Source organism: Phascolarctos cinereus, unplaced genomic scaffold (assembly GCF_003287225.1).
Source record: "Phascolarctos cinereus isolate Bilbo 61053 unplaced genomic scaffold, phaCin_HiC Scaffold_1;HRSCAF=81, whole genome shotgun sequence".
NCBI lineage: Eukaryota > Metazoa > Chordata > Mammalia > Diprotodontia > Phascolarctidae > Phascolarctos > Phascolarctos cinereus.
The window spans coordinates 140265049-140284407 of record NW_027555514.1 but is presented as its reverse complement, the minus strand read 5'-3'; the positions used below and the strand labels follow the sequence as shown (position 1 = coordinate 140284407).

The 19359-nt window shown below is 39.1% G+C and overlaps 1 protein-coding gene across 1 annotated transcript in view; it reads right to left on the bottom strand.

Moving 5' to 3' along the window:
• Positions 1 to 869: 869 nt before the first annotated feature.
• The window catches only part of LAMB4 (laminin subunit beta 4), a 144281-nt gene continuing 125791 nt past the window's right edge, over positions 870 to 19359 (bottom strand). Inside the window, 4 exon segments of the mRNA XM_078154356.1 lie at positions 870 to 1619; positions 6131 to 6284; positions 10501 to 10677; positions 14691 to 14829. Of these exon segments, the coding sequence (XP_078010482.1) occupies positions 1480 to 1619; positions 6131 to 6284; positions 10501 to 10677; positions 14691 to 14829 (610 nt within the window). The 3' untranslated portion in view covers positions 870 to 1479.

The window sequence follows — 19359 nt, the reverse complement described above, 5'->3', positions numbered from 1 at the left end:
GGAGTGCTAACTTTTTTTTCATGGTTCTAAGAACGCTGGCAGCTTAGTTCCATGCCTCTCCTGCAGAGTAAAGTGGTGGGTTTTGAGACAGCTCTTTTCCAAACCACTCAGAGACACTTTTGTTTACTTCCGGGTTAATTGCTAGGTTCCAGATGTTTGAAGCTCCTGGAATTTCAACTGCTGTTAGTGGGGTACTATTACCATAGACTCTCAGAGAAGTTTCCCTAGGAAACTTACATATTTTCATTTTATTCAGGATCTCAAGGGAAGTTGGTTCTCTGTTTCCTTAAGCTACATTCACTGTAAGGAATTTCTTCTTTGTATCTAACCATGTCGCATTTTAAATGGATATCCTCTAACTCCACCCCCAGTAGAGATGGAATCCAGCTGTTCCCTGTCTTTCATATGCTTATGTCTGTACATAATGTTCTTCATTTGAGAATATGGGATCAGGTCCATGAAACACAATTCAGCAAAAGGATAACTTTCCAAATAATGCAAGTGAAATATGATGTTTTCCAAATAGTGTAAGCAAATTAAGTTAAATTGCATTAGTAAGTGGAACCATAATAAATGTTTAACCATAGTCTTCGTTTAAAATGAGACAATCGATCTTCGATAATAAATAATATTAACATGATTGCAAGTCTACAGATGTTATCATTGCCAAGATTTATAGCAATGCTACATGCAAACACATTCTGATTAGTAGATAAGCATAAGATCAACTTCCATATCACCCCATGGAACTGGAGGGGTGTGCGTATAGGGGAACCACATAAGAATTCTTTAGTTGATAAAATGATTGTGTATAAAAGGCATCATGAAAGTAAGTCACCCTGTTTAAGTCACAAACATTTTATTTAGATACCCTGCATTTGTTAGGATAAAAGTGAACAATAAACTCAAAACAGAAATTAACAGGAAATCTATTACATTCTAGGTAATTATATATGGAATATTGATTCCATCCAGAATATAGTAATTCAATAAAAATTAAAGTTCATTTGACAGAAATAGCATAAGCCTGAATCTATGCTTATTTAAAGAGAATTGTTTTGCATACCTAATTTCTGCCCCACCTCCCCCTTTTAAACTAACAGAAGAGAAAAATGTGAAGAGGAAAAAGATGCTTGAAGACCTTTTGTTTTTCCTTTCCTATTTTCAGAAAAAGTGACATTTTCCTGGCTCTAATTCCTCTGTCTACTTCAATACCAAGAAATAGTAGTACAGAGGGTGGGGAAACTACAGACAGACTGATGTTACAGAGACAGCCCCAGCCCTGCTTACCTGACATCACAATAGCTTTTCTGATCTCCATTTCTGGTGGCGGTTGTAAATGGAAATTCTTGCTTTGGGGAGGAGTTGGACAAATGACTTCTGAGAGCCATTCCAATTTCCAGGACTCTATAATTCTAAGCAGGGGGCTTTAATCAGCAGCCAGAATATAAGGAGGCAACTCTAATCCTCTAAAATAGCCTAGATGTGGCAGGTCGCATATTTATTTTCTTGTTCAGCAATTTCATTTTTAATAGCTATGACATGATTTTCTAGTTGCTTTAGTTGATTGACTTTCTCTTGCTTGGTTTGATTTAAGATCTGGATCTTCTTTGCTAAATCTGAAAGAAAAAAAAATGAAATGAAACTATGTATTTGAAAAAAAAAAGGTTCCTCTCAGCTTTCACATTTTTGCCAGGGTGGGGATTTATATACTTCTTAATGACACGATTGTTTTTGCCATCTAATCTAATCTTTTTTATTAAAATTTTCAAGGATATCATGCAAATTGGAGCAAATGTTTTATCGACATTGAAGTTTTTTGGCCTCAGATAATAAAATCTCTACAGGGACATTAATCATTTACAGCCTAATATATTTTCTGTTGTTAGAAATAAGTTGGAAATGAAAACAGGTGATGACTCTGGATTGCAGTGAGTAGCTAGGACAGCATGACAAAAATTTTCAAGGTTCTAGTTATTTTTACTTTAGTTAATTTATTTTCTTCTCAGTGGATTTGTGTTCATTTTTGTCTATGCATTTGGATCTTCATTCTCTTAATTCTTTGGACAGGGTGTGTGTGTGTGTGTAAGTAATAGGGAGGGGACATGCGTGCTTCTAGGACCAAATTAGACAATGAAGTGCCTGAGTGGAGTACTTTGCTGTTATTGGTTATTCTTTCTTCTCTATTGGAAATCCCTGGAAACTTAAGAGAGGGGGATTCATCAGAGGAGGAGAGTATGATTATAGTGGGAGGGGGTAAAGTACACTGTTGGTGTTTGGGTGGAGGTTGGGTTGAGAGGCTTAGTGGTTGCAACAGAAGAGAGATGTATGGCTTAAGTTTTGAGATCTATTGATTGATTCTGATTTGTGTACTTGCTGTGCATTCTAGCTCTACACATTCAAATTCAGCACTTCCAAGTTTCCCTTCCTAGGGTTTTAATGATATCTCTTTCTTTATCCAAATTTAAAATGTTTATATCTCTTGTTTTTATATCACTTTCATTTATGAATGTATCTTTCCCTCTATCCAATAAGCTATCCCTTGCAACAAAGAATATAAAAGAGAAAGCAGTTCAGCAAAATAATACATCAAGTCTGACAACATATGTAATATTCTACATTCCCACTTTTAGAAAAAAAAAGAGAGAGTGGTGTATTTTCTTATATTTTCTCTGGGGTCAAGCTTAGTCAAAATAATGACATAGTTTCCAGGTTCTGTTTTATTTTGGTTCTTTTCTACTTACACTGTTGTATTCGTCGTGTGTGTTTTTCCTAGTTCTGCTTGCTTTCCTCTGCATCAGTTCACCTGTCTTCCCATGCTTCTCTAAGTTCTTGATATTCATCATTTCTTATGGAGCAATGATCCATTACATTCATTAACCACAATTTGTTTGGCCATTTCCCTATTCTTTGCAAAAGCAAAAAGTACTGCTAGAAATATTTTAATGTATATGCAACCTTTCTTTTAGTCTTTTACCAACTTGGCTTATACAGGCATCTCTTTTTAACAAGAAGAGGTAGAGCCAGGCATGTGCAATTTAAGCCTCTCTTATTGATGAGGTCGAGTGGACAGTTGCTCTACCCTATTTGTAAGTGTACCATTAGTCACCTTTTCAGAGCTCCAACTGGGAGAAAAAGCAAAAAGCAGTGGGATGGTATATTGTAGTCATAATAATTTAAGTGGAATAGCTTTAGAATCTTTAGGAGAAAGATTTAAATCAATTTATTTGAGAAGCAACATGGCATTGGGGATAGATTTGAATCCTACCTTAGATGGTTACTTGCTGTGTGGCCCTGAGGAAATCACTCAAACTCTCTGAGCCTCATCTGCAAAATGAGGGAATTAGACTTGATGGCCTAAAATGTCCCTTCTAGTACTAAATGTATATTCATTTCTTGTTCCCCCTGTCTTGAGCACTGACAGCTTTCTGGTTGCTTGTGTAGAGGATATGCCCAAGGAAAGCCTGATTGATGTTAATCTCTTGATAACCAAGTTCCCAAGATGAGGATTTTGCTCTGAGCTCCCCAAGTGTAAAAATCCTCGTAGACATCTTGGGATGAAACTTTTGTTTCCACACAAAAGATGGTGACTTGAAGGAGTGTGACTTCTGCATGGGTACTTCTTCAAACCATTGCCTCCTTTCTTACCCAACCAAACTCTAGAAAGAGTGACTTCTTCCAATCTGTCCTGTGTCCTAAGCAGTCTATTGAAATCATTTTCTTGAGGGTCACCATTGCCTAAATGCCACAGTCAATGACCCTTTCTCAGGCCTCATCCTCCTGGACCATTATTTAGCCACACTCTACCTCTTGATACTTTCTTGTTCCTTGGTTCCTATCTTGAACATTCCATGATGCTTCATTCCCTTGGTTTTCCTCCTACTTCTCTGAACATTTATTTGTCTCCTTCATTAGCTTTTCTTCTTATTCCTGCCCAAAATATTGGATTTTCCCCACTTATTCTCTCTACTTCTTCAACGTTCTCTAGCCTTCTTTCCCGTGGTAATCTCCATTACCTGAAGTTTCAACTGTTACTTCTATGTGAATGACTCCCTATCTTTATTAGAGATCATCTCTCTAGTTACCAATGCCCGGCACTTTGGAATCATTTTTGATTCTTTTTTTCTTTTACCTCCCACATCCAATATATTATCTAGTCCTATTGATTCTGTTTCTGTAATGTCTCATTTTTTTCTATTCCCACCGCTATCACCAAAGTCCTGGAACATAATACTTCTTGTTTCAAATATCTCATTAGCCTCCTAACTGCCCTCTCTGTCTCCAGTCTCTCCCCTATCCAATCCATCCTACATACTGCTGTCGGTTTCCTAATGTACAACTCTGATTATATCAACACTATGGTTCACAAACCAATGGTGTACATCATGTACTGGGGGGAGCAGGGAGACAAATAAATTTTAAGCACTTATTATATGCCAAGCACTGTGATAGGCACCGGGATACTAAGACAAAATGAAACAATACCTACTCTCTAGAAACGTATGTTCTATAGAGGGAACAATGCACATAATAAGGTATGGTATCCTTTTTGGGTTGTCACCCCAACATCATGGTACCCATAAGTCTCCAGGTAGAGACTACTATCATAGGTTCAAGGTGATCTGTGAGTCCTAAAACTATAAACCACAAGCCCTACCAGAATGCTTATTTGAATGGTCAGCTACAAGTAGCTCAGATTGGACATAATTAGCTCAAAGTTGCCATATTAAGAACAAGAGATATAGAATATTCTCCCTAAAAACTTGGGGTACATTCTCCCACAAATACAAAGAGCATCAGTGAGAAGAGTGAGCACAAACTTATAGTACACTGGTAATACACGTAGAGAATACTGGTGGGTAAGACAACTCATGCCTTTGTCATGGTAGGGATATGTTGTCTCTCTCTTCTCCTTGTGTTCTTATGAAGCTAACGTCTGGTACAGTGTGTCTGCTGGGTGGATTAATCAGCTGGGTTCCCTGGGCTCATTCTTCTCCACAGATGAATTCCCAACTGCCAGGACTAATTCCCCCTTGAGTCCATGATTGGCTCTTTTCTCTACTGCCAAGGGTACTCCTTGAGGAACTGCTTCTTACCCCAACACTCTCTCTCTCCCTCTCTCTGACAGGTCACTTCACAAACCTGTTTCCCACCTCAGTAGTCTCTCAAGACTATCAAGGTTGGCTTTTTAAGAGCTACCAGGAGCATGGGCAATCTTTGGCAAGCTATCCCTCTAATTCCATCAAGAACAACTCTTTAACATTTTATTTGGGGTAATAGAACATTTAGGTTCCTGACACACATGTACACACAAAATAAACCCACATCAACACTTTATCTTTCTGTTACAATCTTTTCTGTAATTTCATCATCTGGGATAGGGATCAACCTAGGGAGTCATGGACCAACTCTCCTCAAATACAAATGTACATATAAAATATAAAAATAAATATGAAGTAATTTATTGGAGGGCCATTAGCAGCAGGGGGCAGATCAGATAAGGCTTCATGGAGAAGGTGGTACCTGAGTTGAGTCTTGAAGAAAACTAGAGATTTCTAAGTGATAGAGGTGAGGAGGCAGCATAAGTAAAGTATATTATATAATATACATTGTAAATATAGTATAATACAGTACATATATGTGTATATATGTGTGTGTGTGTGTGTGTGTGTATATATATATATATATATATATATATATATATATATATATATATATATATATATATGAAATAAGTACAAGTACAAGCATTCCAGGCATGAGGGTCAGCCTGTCCAAAGGCATAGAGACTGTACTCTCAAAACACTCTGTTTATATCTCTCCTGCTGGTATCCTGTTTTACTTTGTAGTATAGTTATTTGTGTAAGTATCTTATCTCCCCTACTAGGTTGTAAACTCCTTAAGGGCAGAGGTTGTATCTTATTCATCATTTATCTCCATCAGTGTCTGGCAGGATGCCTTGTAGATAAGAAGAATTCCATAAATGATTTTTGAATGAATCAATGGTGTAAAAAGTCACAGGAATATGTTCCATGCATGATAGAGATTTGTTACTATGGTTTTATTCATACTTTGTCCATTGTCAAAGAAAGAACTAACTTATGAGTATATATTAATGGAGTATGGCTACCTTTTATTCGTTGCATTTTTTCCTCCGTCTCCCCAGCCAATTTTTCTGCTTCTTCTTTTAGCTGTTTTACTTTACTGAGTGTTCCCTTCATGGATCCTTTAGAGTTTGCCTTATCTTGAAGAACTGTAAATTGTCTTTTTAGGTCAATGAAATCCTGTAACAGAGTAAAGACCACCATCAGTCATCATCATGTAGTATTTATTAACCACCTACTGGTAGCTGATCATCCTTTTGCTATGATTTGAAAGTGGACACAAGGGAAACAACGCTCTAATTAATGTGCTATTTGAACTACCCTTACATGAGTCATCTGTGATACCATGGAAAGAACCCTGGATTTGGAGTCAGAAGACATATGTCCTAGTATTTACTAGCTGAGTTATCTTGGGCAATTCACTTAACTACTCTATGCCTCAGTTTCCTCATTTATAAAATGAATTTACTTGTATTACCTACCTCACAAGATTATTGTAAGAATAAAATAAGATAATGCATAGGGAATGTTTTATAGCCAATAACTAGCACCTACTTTATAGTTTGCAAAGCAGGTTACAGATATTATTTCATTTGATCCTCATAACATTTCTGGGAGATAGGTGCTATTATTATCTCCCATTTTACTAAATGAAGAAACTGAGGCAGACCTAGGCGAAATGATTTGCCCAGGGTGATATAGCTAAATCTGAACTTGGTTCTGCCTGACTCTAGGTCCAGTGCTCTATATACTGTGCCACCCAGCTACCTATTTGAATTAAGGATGGATGTTTTCTTAGAGTTTATAATCTAATCCGGTATTTCCTACATAAAAGGTAGGACAGTAGGAGACACAGCATGGGATAGTGGATATAGTGCTGGATTTGGAGTCAGGATGATGTAGGTTTGAACCCCATCTCAGATACTAGCTGAGAGACTCTGGGCAGGCCATTTACCCCCTCTTAGCTTTAGTTTCTGTAAATCAAGAGAGTTCAACTCTGTGACTCCAAGGTTCCTTTCAACTCTAAATCTATGACACTATGATCCTATAATCAAACTGACCTAATGCTGTTCCTGGAATTCCATCTGTATTCCATCTCTTATCTTTGTGCCTTTGGAGAGCCTGTTCCCCAGGCCTGGGATTCACTTCCTTCTCTCTTCCCTTACTTTTCTACTCCCTTAAATTTTATCTGATGCTCTCAGTCTTTTCAGATCATCTTGTATATGCTTATCTTTGTGAAGACAAGCATCCTGTAGTCCTCCCCTGCCCCAGTAAAATGTTAGCTCCTTGAGTCATTTCTGGTTTTTGTATCCCTTGGTCTAAGTACCATGTCTGGTACTTAGTATTTAGTTAATTGAATCATTTGTTAAAATGTATAGCACAGCAAGCTCTGTAGAAGCTCAGGGAAGGGACAGATCAATGTGGAGTAGTCAGAGAAGGCTTTGGGTGACTTAAGCTAAGACTTGAAAAAGTCTAGGATTTGGTCTTTTGGAAAGAAAGCAGGAAATTCTCCTAGACAGAGGTGGGAATGAGTAATCTCTCCTGAACAATCATTCTGACTACAGGAGGGGTTAGAAGGGGAGTCAAGAGGAAGTCAGCTGATGTAGGAGACTTTGGGGAGCAACCTTTGTTGAAAAAAAGAATAAAGAAAGGGAGCCAGTGAAGGAAGCAGGAATAATCAGAGGAGGAGGACCAGTAGAATGTATTGTAAAGGAAGTCAAGGGTGAAAAGAACTTTGAAAAGTGGGGGGGAAAGGAAAAGAGGGGCTACAGTAGTGATAAACATGGCAAAGCTTTTGAAGACAATAAAGACTGAGAGAAGACTAGATAGGTTACCTCTGAGGTAGCAGCTGAAGTGGAAGGTAAGGGGTATGAAACTTAGAACAAAAGGATCTAAGAGGGAATAGTAGATGAAGAATTAGAACCAGGGGCTATAGATCATTTGGCTGAGGAGTTCGGCTGAAAGGAAGGGAATAATAATAATAATACTAAACAATAATATTGGCTTACTTATACATCTAATGATTTACAAAATACTTTCCCTGAAATAACCCTGTAACGAAGGTGGTTGTTGTTCAATCATTTCAGTTGTGTCCAACTCTTTGTGACCCCAGTAATGCAGGTCTTACAGATGAAGAAAGTGAGGTTCAGAGAAATAGATACATGGTTAGCATCAGGGCCGGAACTCGGATTTCTTCCTTACGGCCAGTGGGTTCTCTCTCCATTATACTGCTAGAAGATGATAGACCGAAGGGGTAGTAGGGCTAAGTGAAGCCACCCTATAGAGAGAGGCAGTGTGGTGGTGAAAAAGGAGTTGGAATCCTTGCTGTAGCACCCACTAAATGTGTGACTATGGGACAGTTATTTTACCTCTCTGACCCTCGGTTTCCTCCTCTCTAAAACAAGCACAGTCATACATATATTATCTGCCTCACAGGTTTGTTGTGAGCAAAGTGCTATGTAAATGCTAAAGCATTGTATAAATGGGAGCTACTATTCTCTATGTTTTGCCTCTGCAACTCAGATATGAGCTCTTTGGGAGCAGCTGTATCTTTTACTTCTATTTCCTATCAATAATGATATTGATAATATTTTATTGACCACATTTTTCATTTCTGTGATGTTTTACTGTATAGCAGGTGTTTTCATATACATTATCTTATTACCTTCTCATAGCACCTCTGTTAGGTATGCAGGGCACATATTATTAGAATCACCTGACAGATGAGAAAACTACCCAGAGAAAAGAAAACTGGATCTGGAGTCTGAAGACCTGGATTCAAATCCTGCCTTTGATACTACTTGTGTGATGACTTAATCTCCCTAAGCCTCAGTTTCCTCAACTGTAAAATGAGGGAGTTGGATTCAGTGACCTCTAAGGCAGCTTCCAGCTCCAGACCCAAGATCCTAAGATCTAGTACAGGGCTTTTGTTTTGTTGTTCAATCATTTTTCAGTCACGTCTGGCTCTTCAGGGTTTTCTTGGCAAAGACACTGGAGTGGTTTGCCATTTCCTTCTCCAGTTCATTTTACAGATGAGGAAACTGAGACAAAGAGGGTTAAGTAACTTGCCCAAGGTCATACAGGTAATAAGCGTCTGAGGCCAGAGTTGAACTCAGGAAGATGAATCTTTGTGACTCCAGGCTCGGCACTCTATCTACCGTACCATCTAGCTGCTCTAGTACAGTGCCATGCACACAGAAAGTATCAATTAATAGTCGTTCAATGAATGGATTGAACAAAGAAAGAGGGAGAAGATCCTTCATTTCTGAGCCTTTCTATTTTCACAGAAAATCTCAGAAATTATCCTGAAGTCAGAAAAAAAAGCTAGCAGCTACAACTCAGAATTTCACGTTAAAAAATGTGGGTTAAAAGGTGTTTGTTACCTGGTGATGATTGTCTCTGAAGAAAATGAAACAACCCAAAGATGAGAAAATAGCTTTTAAGGAAATTGGCTCCCGTAAAGAATGGCTTTCCTGGGTCACTCAAACTGCCAAAACCCATTTTAATGGCTGATTTTCCACATCTGCTTAATTAAACAGTAACTCTGCCTCTGATTTCATGTCTAGATCTGTGTCTCTTGGACATGTGATTGTCTCCCCTGCTGCTTTGTTTCTGCATCATGTCAGCCAGTCAATAAACGTTTATTGAGTGCCTACCACAAGCTGGGCACTGTAACTATATTAGAATAGCGTCTAAGGTGAGATTTTGGGATTTTATTTTGAAACATAAATGAATGTATAAAATGGAATGTTACCTAAATGAAGACATTCATTTGAATTTGGAAGCTCAAAAAGGCTTTGAAATAGAGAGTGTATGTAAAGGACATGTTCCAAAATATCAGGAGGACTGGTGGTTCCAGGTCAAGGATGAAATTCATGGGTCAAGTAAGATATTTGTAAAGCACTTAGAATGGTACCTGGCACATATTAGGCACTTAATAAATGCTTATTTCCTTCCTTCCTTTCAGGACAGGGGTAAAAGGAAGGTCCCTGATGGGATGTATCTGGAGGATCTTGCCTTCTACAAAGTGCTTCTGAGTACCAACCTTTTTCCTCATTTCTACTGTTTCTACTCTCTCTTTTAATTCCCCTGTACACACACACACACACACACACACACACACACACACACACACACCCTCTGAGGGTCAGATGGACACATACTGTTTGGCTGCAGACATTGGTCCTAAAATTCAACGATACTGATGGTCCTAAAGTATAGGTTAATAAAACAACAGGGAAAAATTTGGGATTAAAGTTGCAGAACAAGTAGTCAGTAATAAACATTCATTAAGCACTTACTATATGCCAGGCCTCTTGTCAATGTTCAATAAGATGTTATTTAATAGGAAACTTCTCCTTTTCTCTTGGTTAGCTCTTGAAGGACTAAAACTAACCTTCTCAGTGATGTTAGCTTGATCCTGGACTGATTCTGCCTGGGCTTTTGCACTGATAGCACCGTCTCGAGTCCTTTGTATCTTGGTTTGCAAGGTAGAGATTTCATCTTCCAGTGTAGACTGTTGGCTTGATATGTGTTCCAATTCATCATTAGTCTTACTGGTGAAGTTTTCAGCCTATTTTTTTTGGAAAGATTAAAAAGGCAAAACTCCATTTGTGCCATGTGAAACAAATGGAATCTGAGGCAACAAGCCTATTGCCCTGGTTCCCAAATCTTTCAAGTATGAGCAAACCATTTTAATGTAAAATAATTTGGTACATCATTAAGAGCAGAGCCCTACAGTGTACCCTGAAAGATCTTCCTCCAGGTGGAGACAATAGGGTCAAAGATCTAAAAGTGGAACGTACTTTATTAGTTATCTAGTCCAAATCCCTCATTTTGCAAATGAGGAAACTGAGGCCCAGAGAGGTTGAGTGAATTGTTTAAGGTCGCCTAGTAAGTAGTAGTTAGGACTTGAGCTGAGGTCCCGTGACCCCCATTTAGGGTCTTCTTGGCAAAGATACTGGATTGGTTTGCCATTTCCTTCTCCAGCTCATTTTACAGATGAAGAAGCTGAGGCAAACAGGGTTAAGTGACTTGCCCAGAGTCACACAGCTGAGTGTGTCTGAGGCCAGATTTGAACTCAAGAAGATAAATCTTCTTGACTCCTGGCCCAGCACTCTATCCACTGCTACACTTAGCTGCCCCAGAGATGATATAGAATGAATTAATATGACATTTTCATTTTTTTCCCACTTTGCATTTGATTTTTTGTCGACTGAGTACAAACAGTATCTGATTTCCAAGGACCAGTCTAATACACACAGAGCTCTTCTGGAGTAGCCTGGCCTCCTTATGAAGAGTTCCTTGGCCTTGGCAACCTATGCAATAAAGAAAAACACTTAGTATCACAGAATCTCAGAGTTGGAAGGGGCCTTAGAGTGTTCTAGTCTGACTTGAACCTGAAGAAGCCCCTCTACAATGTACCCGACAAATGGGATCTCTAGTTAGGGTGGATTAGGAAATACCCACTACTTCCTAAGGCAGCTCATTCCACTCTGGGTTAGATCTGATCTTCAGGAATCTAATCTGCCTCTCAGCAACTTCTTTCCATGGCTTCTAGTTATGTGTCTTGGAGTCATGCTGAAGAAGTCTTTGCATCACTGGCATTCACATGATTGAAGATAGCTAGTAGGTTCCCAGTAAGTCTTATCTTCTCTAGGCTAAACATCCTCACTGTCTTTAACCAGTCCTCACATAGCATAATCTCAAGGCCCTTTACCATCTTAATGAAATTAGGATGAGGGTCAGAGCAATAACCCAGGATTAATCTGATAAGGTCAAAATACTCCAAGGTGGAAACTTGGGGGAAAAAAATGGGTGAAATATATAAAATAGATACTTTCCCCTCAGGCATCTCCTCATTTTCCACCCAGTTGCACTTATTTTTGGACTTCTTTGGCTTTTGCACCATGTCCTTTTGTGAGGTACCTCTCCCTTGACCATTTTCCAGCTTTTTCATATGTATTGTCTTCCTCCGTTAGATTATAAACTCATTGAGGGGAGGGATTGTCTTTCTTTTTTGTATTTGTCTCTCTAGTGCTTAGCAAAGTGCAAGGCACATAGTAGGTGCTTAATAAATGTTTATCCACTACAACTTATTGACTATTGACTTTTCTAACAACACATATATCTTTGGTCAACTGGCAATACTGTGTATTTCATTGGCTCTCTGACCTCAGCATTACAGGTGCTCCATCCACTGGTATAGATCATAATCCAAGAAACCTTTTTGATTCTGTATAATTCTTGTTCCTGTTTTCCCACAAATCCTCTGTAGAGGACCAACATAATGTGCTGGAAGCCTTCCTCTAGATCTTTTAACATTACCTGATTATAATTGCAATGCCCAGAATTTCCATTAGTTATTCTTTGTTTTTGCTATATGACTGACCCATCCCCTTTTCCAGTGATACCCATCTTGGGAGATATTTTTACATTACCTCTCATGTAGAAGCCATCATTGGTAATGTATAACAGCCGTTTACATCCCCTTTATGTCTTTACATGGCCCTTTGGGCAACCTGAGACTTTGACTCTTCCAAGTATGGCATTCTATGATTTACAGCCATACAGCATCACTAGAAGAATACCGGTGTTTAAAAAAGAAAAAAGACTGTTTTTTTTCTTTTAAAAAGAAGTTTGAGATTATTAAAAGTTCTGGGAAATTTCATAAATGAAATACAGCCTCATGTTCATTGCTGATATACTTGTATGTGTACATGTTGTCTTTCCTGACAGAATCAAAACTCTTTTAGGGTAGGGGCTGTTTCATTTGTATCTTCTTATCCCTACCACCTTGCAAGGTGTCTGATGTGTATTAGACACTTAATGCATGCCTACTGATGGATTAACCTGATATTTTCCTCCTATTCAATTCCAGACATAGTTCGTTATCAATTTGTGGTGTCTGCACAAAACATATGTATCAATATATATCTATTTAATAATAATAAAACAATAACTACCATTTATATGGTGTTTTAAGGTTTTCAAAATGCTTTACAAATTATATCTCATTTGAACTTCACAGCAACCCTGTGAAGCAGGTGCTATTATTCCCATTTTACAGATGAAGAAATGGAGATAGAAAGAGATTATATGACTTGCCCAAGGTCATATAGCTAGTAAGTATCTGTGGCCAGATTTGAACAGATTTAAATCTTCCTGACTCTAGTTTCAGCACTCAATCCACTTCACCTCCTAGCTGCTAATTTCATATGCTAGTGTGGACAATTAGCATCCTTTATTCACCTGGTTTTTCCTGAGTGGATTCTTAAGCCAAACTGTTTTCAATGGTTGTGGTTCTCATTTAGGAGACTGTAGTGTTGTGGGTTTGATGCAATTAACCCAATGTCATCTTTTAAAAGGGAACATCTGGATTAATTCAATATTAAAAGAATATCTCTCTTTTATTTGATTCTGCTGGACATCCTTCATGATACTGGCAAGCACCTTTGGTAAGTGTTTCACATCATCTCAAACCTATAAGGTTCTGCACGTGAGCACATGCTATAAAGTGGTGCTGTTAGCTGCCATCTTTCTCTGCTTGTTCCAGTGACACCGGTCTCCTTTCTATTGCTCAAACTAGATGCTCCTTCTCTTGCCTTTGGGCATCTTTCACTCGTTTCCATGCCTCAGATTCTCTCCCACTCCATCTCCATCTCTTGGTTTCTGTGGCTTCCTTCAAATTTCAGTAAAAGTCTACCTCCTACAAGAAAATCTCCCTTAATGCTAGTGAGAGTGAGATCATAAAATCACAAGTCTAGAGCTAGACCACTGAATCCATTAAGTCCAACCCTTTTATTTTACAGGTGAGGAAACTGAGGTGTAGGAGGCAAAGAGACTCGCCCAAGGCTAGACAGGCCATAAATATAGAGTTGGATTTGAACCTAGGCCCTCTGACTCCAGAGTCAGTGTTCTTTTCCCACTGTCCCTCACTGACTGGCAAGATGGATAGGATTCAACAACTTCAGTAGCATCTGTGCTTGTTGGCCATTGGGCTAGGGTCTCATATTTATATTACTGTTAAATTAATGTGTGTGGATAGTTTAAAACTGTGATCCTGAACACTCAGTCTTTCTTCCTTTTCCTGCCATGCTGATACTTTTACTGCAGAAGTGAAAAAGACCACAGAGGAACAAGAGACGTTTTTAATTTTTCTAGAGTTTCAAGGGTTGCCAGGACCGAAGGATTCACCACCTGTGTATCAGCCAAGTGGTGATGAGGTACTAGCCTGACCAGTGATCACTTTAACCAACTGGGAATTAAACTTCCCTATTTGTGAAACAGAATTGTAGTGAGAGCTAGGCCTGCCTTCTAGTACTGTGATTGTCAAGTGAGACAGAATATGGGAAAGTGCTTTGTAAAGTATAAAAGTCTACATAAACTCAACATATCATTATCTCTTCCTATTCGCAGATCAATTCTGTGAAGTAGGTGGGACAGCTATGATCACTCGTATTTTAAAATGCTCTGTGTGTGTGTGTATCTATCCAGAGAATAACTAGTAGGCATTGTCTTTGCGTTCTATTCACATTACCACCCTACAGGAAAATTCAGGACAGTTTCAGATTAGATGCAAAATACCTTCAGTATGGTCATTTCAATTTTTTGTATCTCATCAGTCAGATTTTTAACAGCAGAGTTTGCTCGCCCTTGGACACCTTCAGCGTGTTGCAAGTTTCCCAGCATTTCTTCCAGGTTCAGTAGGGTGTTTACTGCTTCCCTAAAATAAGAGAATAACACATCAGATTTAAGTGAATCTAAAACGCCGATATTTTGATTCATTCTGATTCCATTCCATTTAATCAAAAACATGATAGAATTGGGTATAAGGTAAATTTAGATTATTCTCAAGCAAAGGAAAATGCTAAAAGTGTGTGTGTTTTGAAAGCTGCATATATATGACAAAACCTAGAGATACATGCACACACATATACATCAGAGCATGTGGTATATATACAATATATGTGTAGTATAAATATGAGAGGCAATATGGTATTATGGATAGAGAATTGGCCCCATTGTCAGGAGAGAAGGAGAAGGGGAAGGGCATCAACATTTATTATGCATCTACTGTGTGCCAGGCACTGTACTAAGCACATTACAAGTAGTATTTCATTTGATTGTCACAACAACTCTAAGAGGTAGGTGCAAGCATTATCCCCATTTTTTAGTTAAGGAAACTGAAGGAGACAGAAGTTAAGTGACTTGCCCAGGATCACACAGCTAGTAAATGTCTGAGGCTAGATTTGAACTCAGGCCATCCTGACTCTGGACCTAGAACTCTGTCCACCCAACCACCTTGCTTCCTCTGGGTTCAGATCCTGATTCTAACATGTACTGGCTTGTGACCCTAGATAACTTCTTTAATTTCTCAGGCCCCACATCACTTTAAGACTACAACTTGCAGAACAGGTTCTGTTCTGCACTGGTGGAGGGTGTTTCCTCATGGAGAGCTCCCTATATCAAAGAAATAACAGACCCAAGCCAAAACAAAGTGTGTACATACGTAAATATACATGTGAATCGAAATTAGGGACACGTGTCTCATTTTTATTTCATTTGTTATATGTCAAGAAATTGGAAAGGCATATGTAATTGCCTCATTTCCCTCATCCATGAAATGGAAATCTCTCCCCTATCTCCACTCCATACATACCCCAGGTTCTAGTGCCTGCCTACACCTCCAAAATAGCCTTTCGTTTATTTTATATTTCTTTTTTTTTTTTTTAATAGAAGCAGCGGATAGAGAGCTGGCCTCATAATTAGGAAGATGGATTCAAGTGCTTCCTGTGACCCAGACTGGCCTTGTGACCCTGGGCAAGTCACTTAACTTTGTGGTGGCTCCCTTCCCCCTTTCCCCCCCAAGGTGATTCTCTAATACCCTAAGCTGCAGAACTGTTACTAATCTTCACTGGCAGAGGGAGTTTCTTCACTGTGAGTTCCCAATGTTGACAGAGTCCTAAGTTCAGTTCCCTACTCCTTGCTCCAAATTAGAAAAATGGGCACTGTGTACTTTCTGATTCAGTCTCCCACAGGGGATGTTGAACCAAGGTGTATAGAACTGCTTCCTGTTCTCTTACTATGTGGTGATAGGAGTCTTTTGATTGGCAGCTGAGTTGGAACAAGGTATGTATGCAAAAGACACTAATTAGACAAACTGATCTTTCCTCCCTGGCTCACTCTTGCGCTCTCTCTCTCTCTCTCTCTCTCTCTCTCTCTCTCTCTCTCTCTCTCTCTCTCTCTCTCTGTGTGTGTGTGTGTGTGTGTGTGTGTGAAGGATGAATTGCTGTGGGCTAGCAGCAGGAAACAGTCATAAAACATCTACACCTGCTCTGAAGTGGAGAGCAGGGACTTCCATTACATATGCCCAGAAACAGGCTCACCAAATATGCATATGTTGTTCAGTCATTTCAAATTCTTTGTGATCCCATTTGGGGATTTCTTGGCAAAGATACTGGAGTGGTTTGCCATTTCCTTCTACAATTCATTTTACAGAAGAGGAAAATGAGGCAATTGGGGTTAAGTGACTTGCCCAGGGTCATGCTATGTGTCTGAGGCCAGATTTGAACTCATTCTCTCCTGACTTCCAGGCTGGTGCTCTATCCACTGTGCCACCTAGCTGCACTAAGTTCCCTAATTTCTAAAGCTTTAAACAGCAATGTTAACAAATCTTTACTGGAATGGGGGTTGGGGGTGGAAGAGTCAAGAGGTTTCACAGAGAGAAAGTGTGTTTTTTAAGGCTAAATATTTTAAAGCTCTGTTTATTCAGGTTTATTTGAGCCTGACTGAAATTCTACCCTCTCAGCAGCCCAGTCAGAGGTTAAAATGAAAAGCATTTCAAGTAATACCAGTCTGTCTGGCTGTCAGTCTGTCTCTCTCGGTGATTTCATCTCACATCAACATTTATGAGATACTTAGAACTGAGCATTCAGAGTTATAGGAAGGAGAAATATAATAAAACTGTAGCAGAAAATTAGAACAACTTTTTTGTTAGCATATCTAGAGATTTCTGTACCCAGGACAAAATCAGGTAAACTTCAGCCTCAGCCCCTTCAATCAATCATAGAGTCAAAAAGTGTTTAGTAACAACTTGCTATATGCCGGAAGCTCTGTCAGGTGCTAGGGATTCAAAGATAAAAATTAAACAGTTCCCGTTTATATTCTACTGGGGAAACAACAAATATGTCTATAAATAAATATCCAATATCCACAAGGTAATTCTGAGAATTGGGGGCAGGCAACAGCAGCTGCTGGTGGTGGTGTGTATGTGTATATATGTATGCAGAAATCAAGCATAGTTTCCTGTCATTCAGTCAGTGAATAAGCATTTATTAAGTGCCAGGGACTGTGCTAAATACAGAGGATACAGGAGTGAAACAGTTCTGGCCCTATGACATTTTCATTCTAATGAGGGATGTGATATATGTGTGTGTGTGTGTGTGTGTGTGTGTGTGTGTGTGTGTGTGTGTGTGTGTGTGTGTGTGTGTATTTGGCTTCCAGCCAAACCTGGAACATCTTAATTGATGGAAAAAATGCTGATTCGATGATGCATCTGAATAAGGTCAAGCATTAATATGAGAGCTTTGGGGAGGAGACACATTTCTTCTTCTAGAGGGTTCGTGTGTGATATCAGACTAACTTGGGGACTGACCCCAGACATGTGGAGACAGCAAGAGAGATAGACTTTGGAAGCTGCAGATGAGTAGGGGAAGCTGGTTCCTAGATACATTCCTGGTTTCTAACCAGCCTTCCTACAGACTTGGGAGAATTTTTTCTGGGATGAGATCTTGGTTGATGTGAGATCCCATCTCCCTCTTATCCAAAGTGCATTTTCTATTATAATCTCTATAAATTCTCCAATTTCTATTTGCTTGGATAAATAGGTTTACTCACTATTCACTATATGTGATGATCTTTTGTGTAATGAGCATTAGTGGCAAGGGGCCAAGCTGGTAGGTATAAGCTTGGGGCGACCATTCCCCTTAAGAGAGATCAGGGAGGATGATTTTTGTTTGTTAGTTTTGAACCTTTTGTACCCATAGACCAGCAATATTTAATGTGTGTGTGTGTGTGTGTGTGTGTGTGTGTGTGTGTGTGTGTGTGTGTAGATAGGCATAATTTTAGTCTAGAATCACACTGGAGACTAGATAAAAAAGTGCTCAGATTAGTGGTGCTTGAGAGGTTTACCTGCTCCTGCTTTCCAGCTATCATGCAGGCTCACCTTTTTTGAGCCACAGTTCGACAACTCAGCTGCGTATACAAATCTTACACAGGCTGCACCTCACCATACATAATATACAAATGGCATAAGGTAATTCTGGGAGGGAGGGCACTAGCATCTGGGGATCAGGGAAAGTTTTAGGTCAAAGGTAGTGCTTGAGCTGCTCTTTGAAGGAAATTTTAGGAAAATTAGAAGGTCAGCTAGGTGGTGCAGTGGCTAGAGCACCTGGCCTGGAGCCAGGAAGACTTATCTTCTTGAGTTCAAAACTGGCCTCAGACACTTAATAGCTATATGACCCGGGGCAAGTCACTTAACCCTCTTTGTCTCATTTTCCTCATTGGTAAAATGAGCTCAAGAAGGAAATGGCAAACTACTCCAGTATCTCTGTCAAGAAAACTCCAGATGGTGACACGAAGAGTCAGAAATGACTGAGATGATTGAACAACAACAATAGGGAAATTAGGTGAAGATAGAATTCAATTTGGGCTTCCTAGACAGCCCCATGCCACAATTTCCTTATTTAACCATGTTGCTGGATCTCTTTCCAGAATTAATTTCCTCTCTCTCGCCCCTGAACTCTATCATTTCCCCCTGCGTAAATTCCAATAATTTTCTTTCACCAGTTAAATAGACACTCACTCAACAAGAGTTTATCCGGTACCTACTTGGTGCAACATATTGAACTACATGAAGTTTTGTCCTTCCTGTGCCCTTTTTGTTCAATTTCCCTAAACCCCTTCTGGGCTATTTTTCATTGCTCATTTCATCTCTAATTACACTAATTTTTTATGTTAATATAAACCAATATGACATAAAGGGGTTATATCTTCAATTGAGTCCCAACAAAATTGTAATAAAGGTTTATTTATAGAATAGATGCTCAATAAATGTTTGCTTTTAATCTTGTCATTGACAATGTGACCATCCATATCACCTGATGGAGCTTGTGTAGTGAATGAACCACAGCTTCCCAAGCTCATAAAAACAACAGGATGGAGGTTCCTTTTTGCTTGGCTAAGTCAGCAAGGA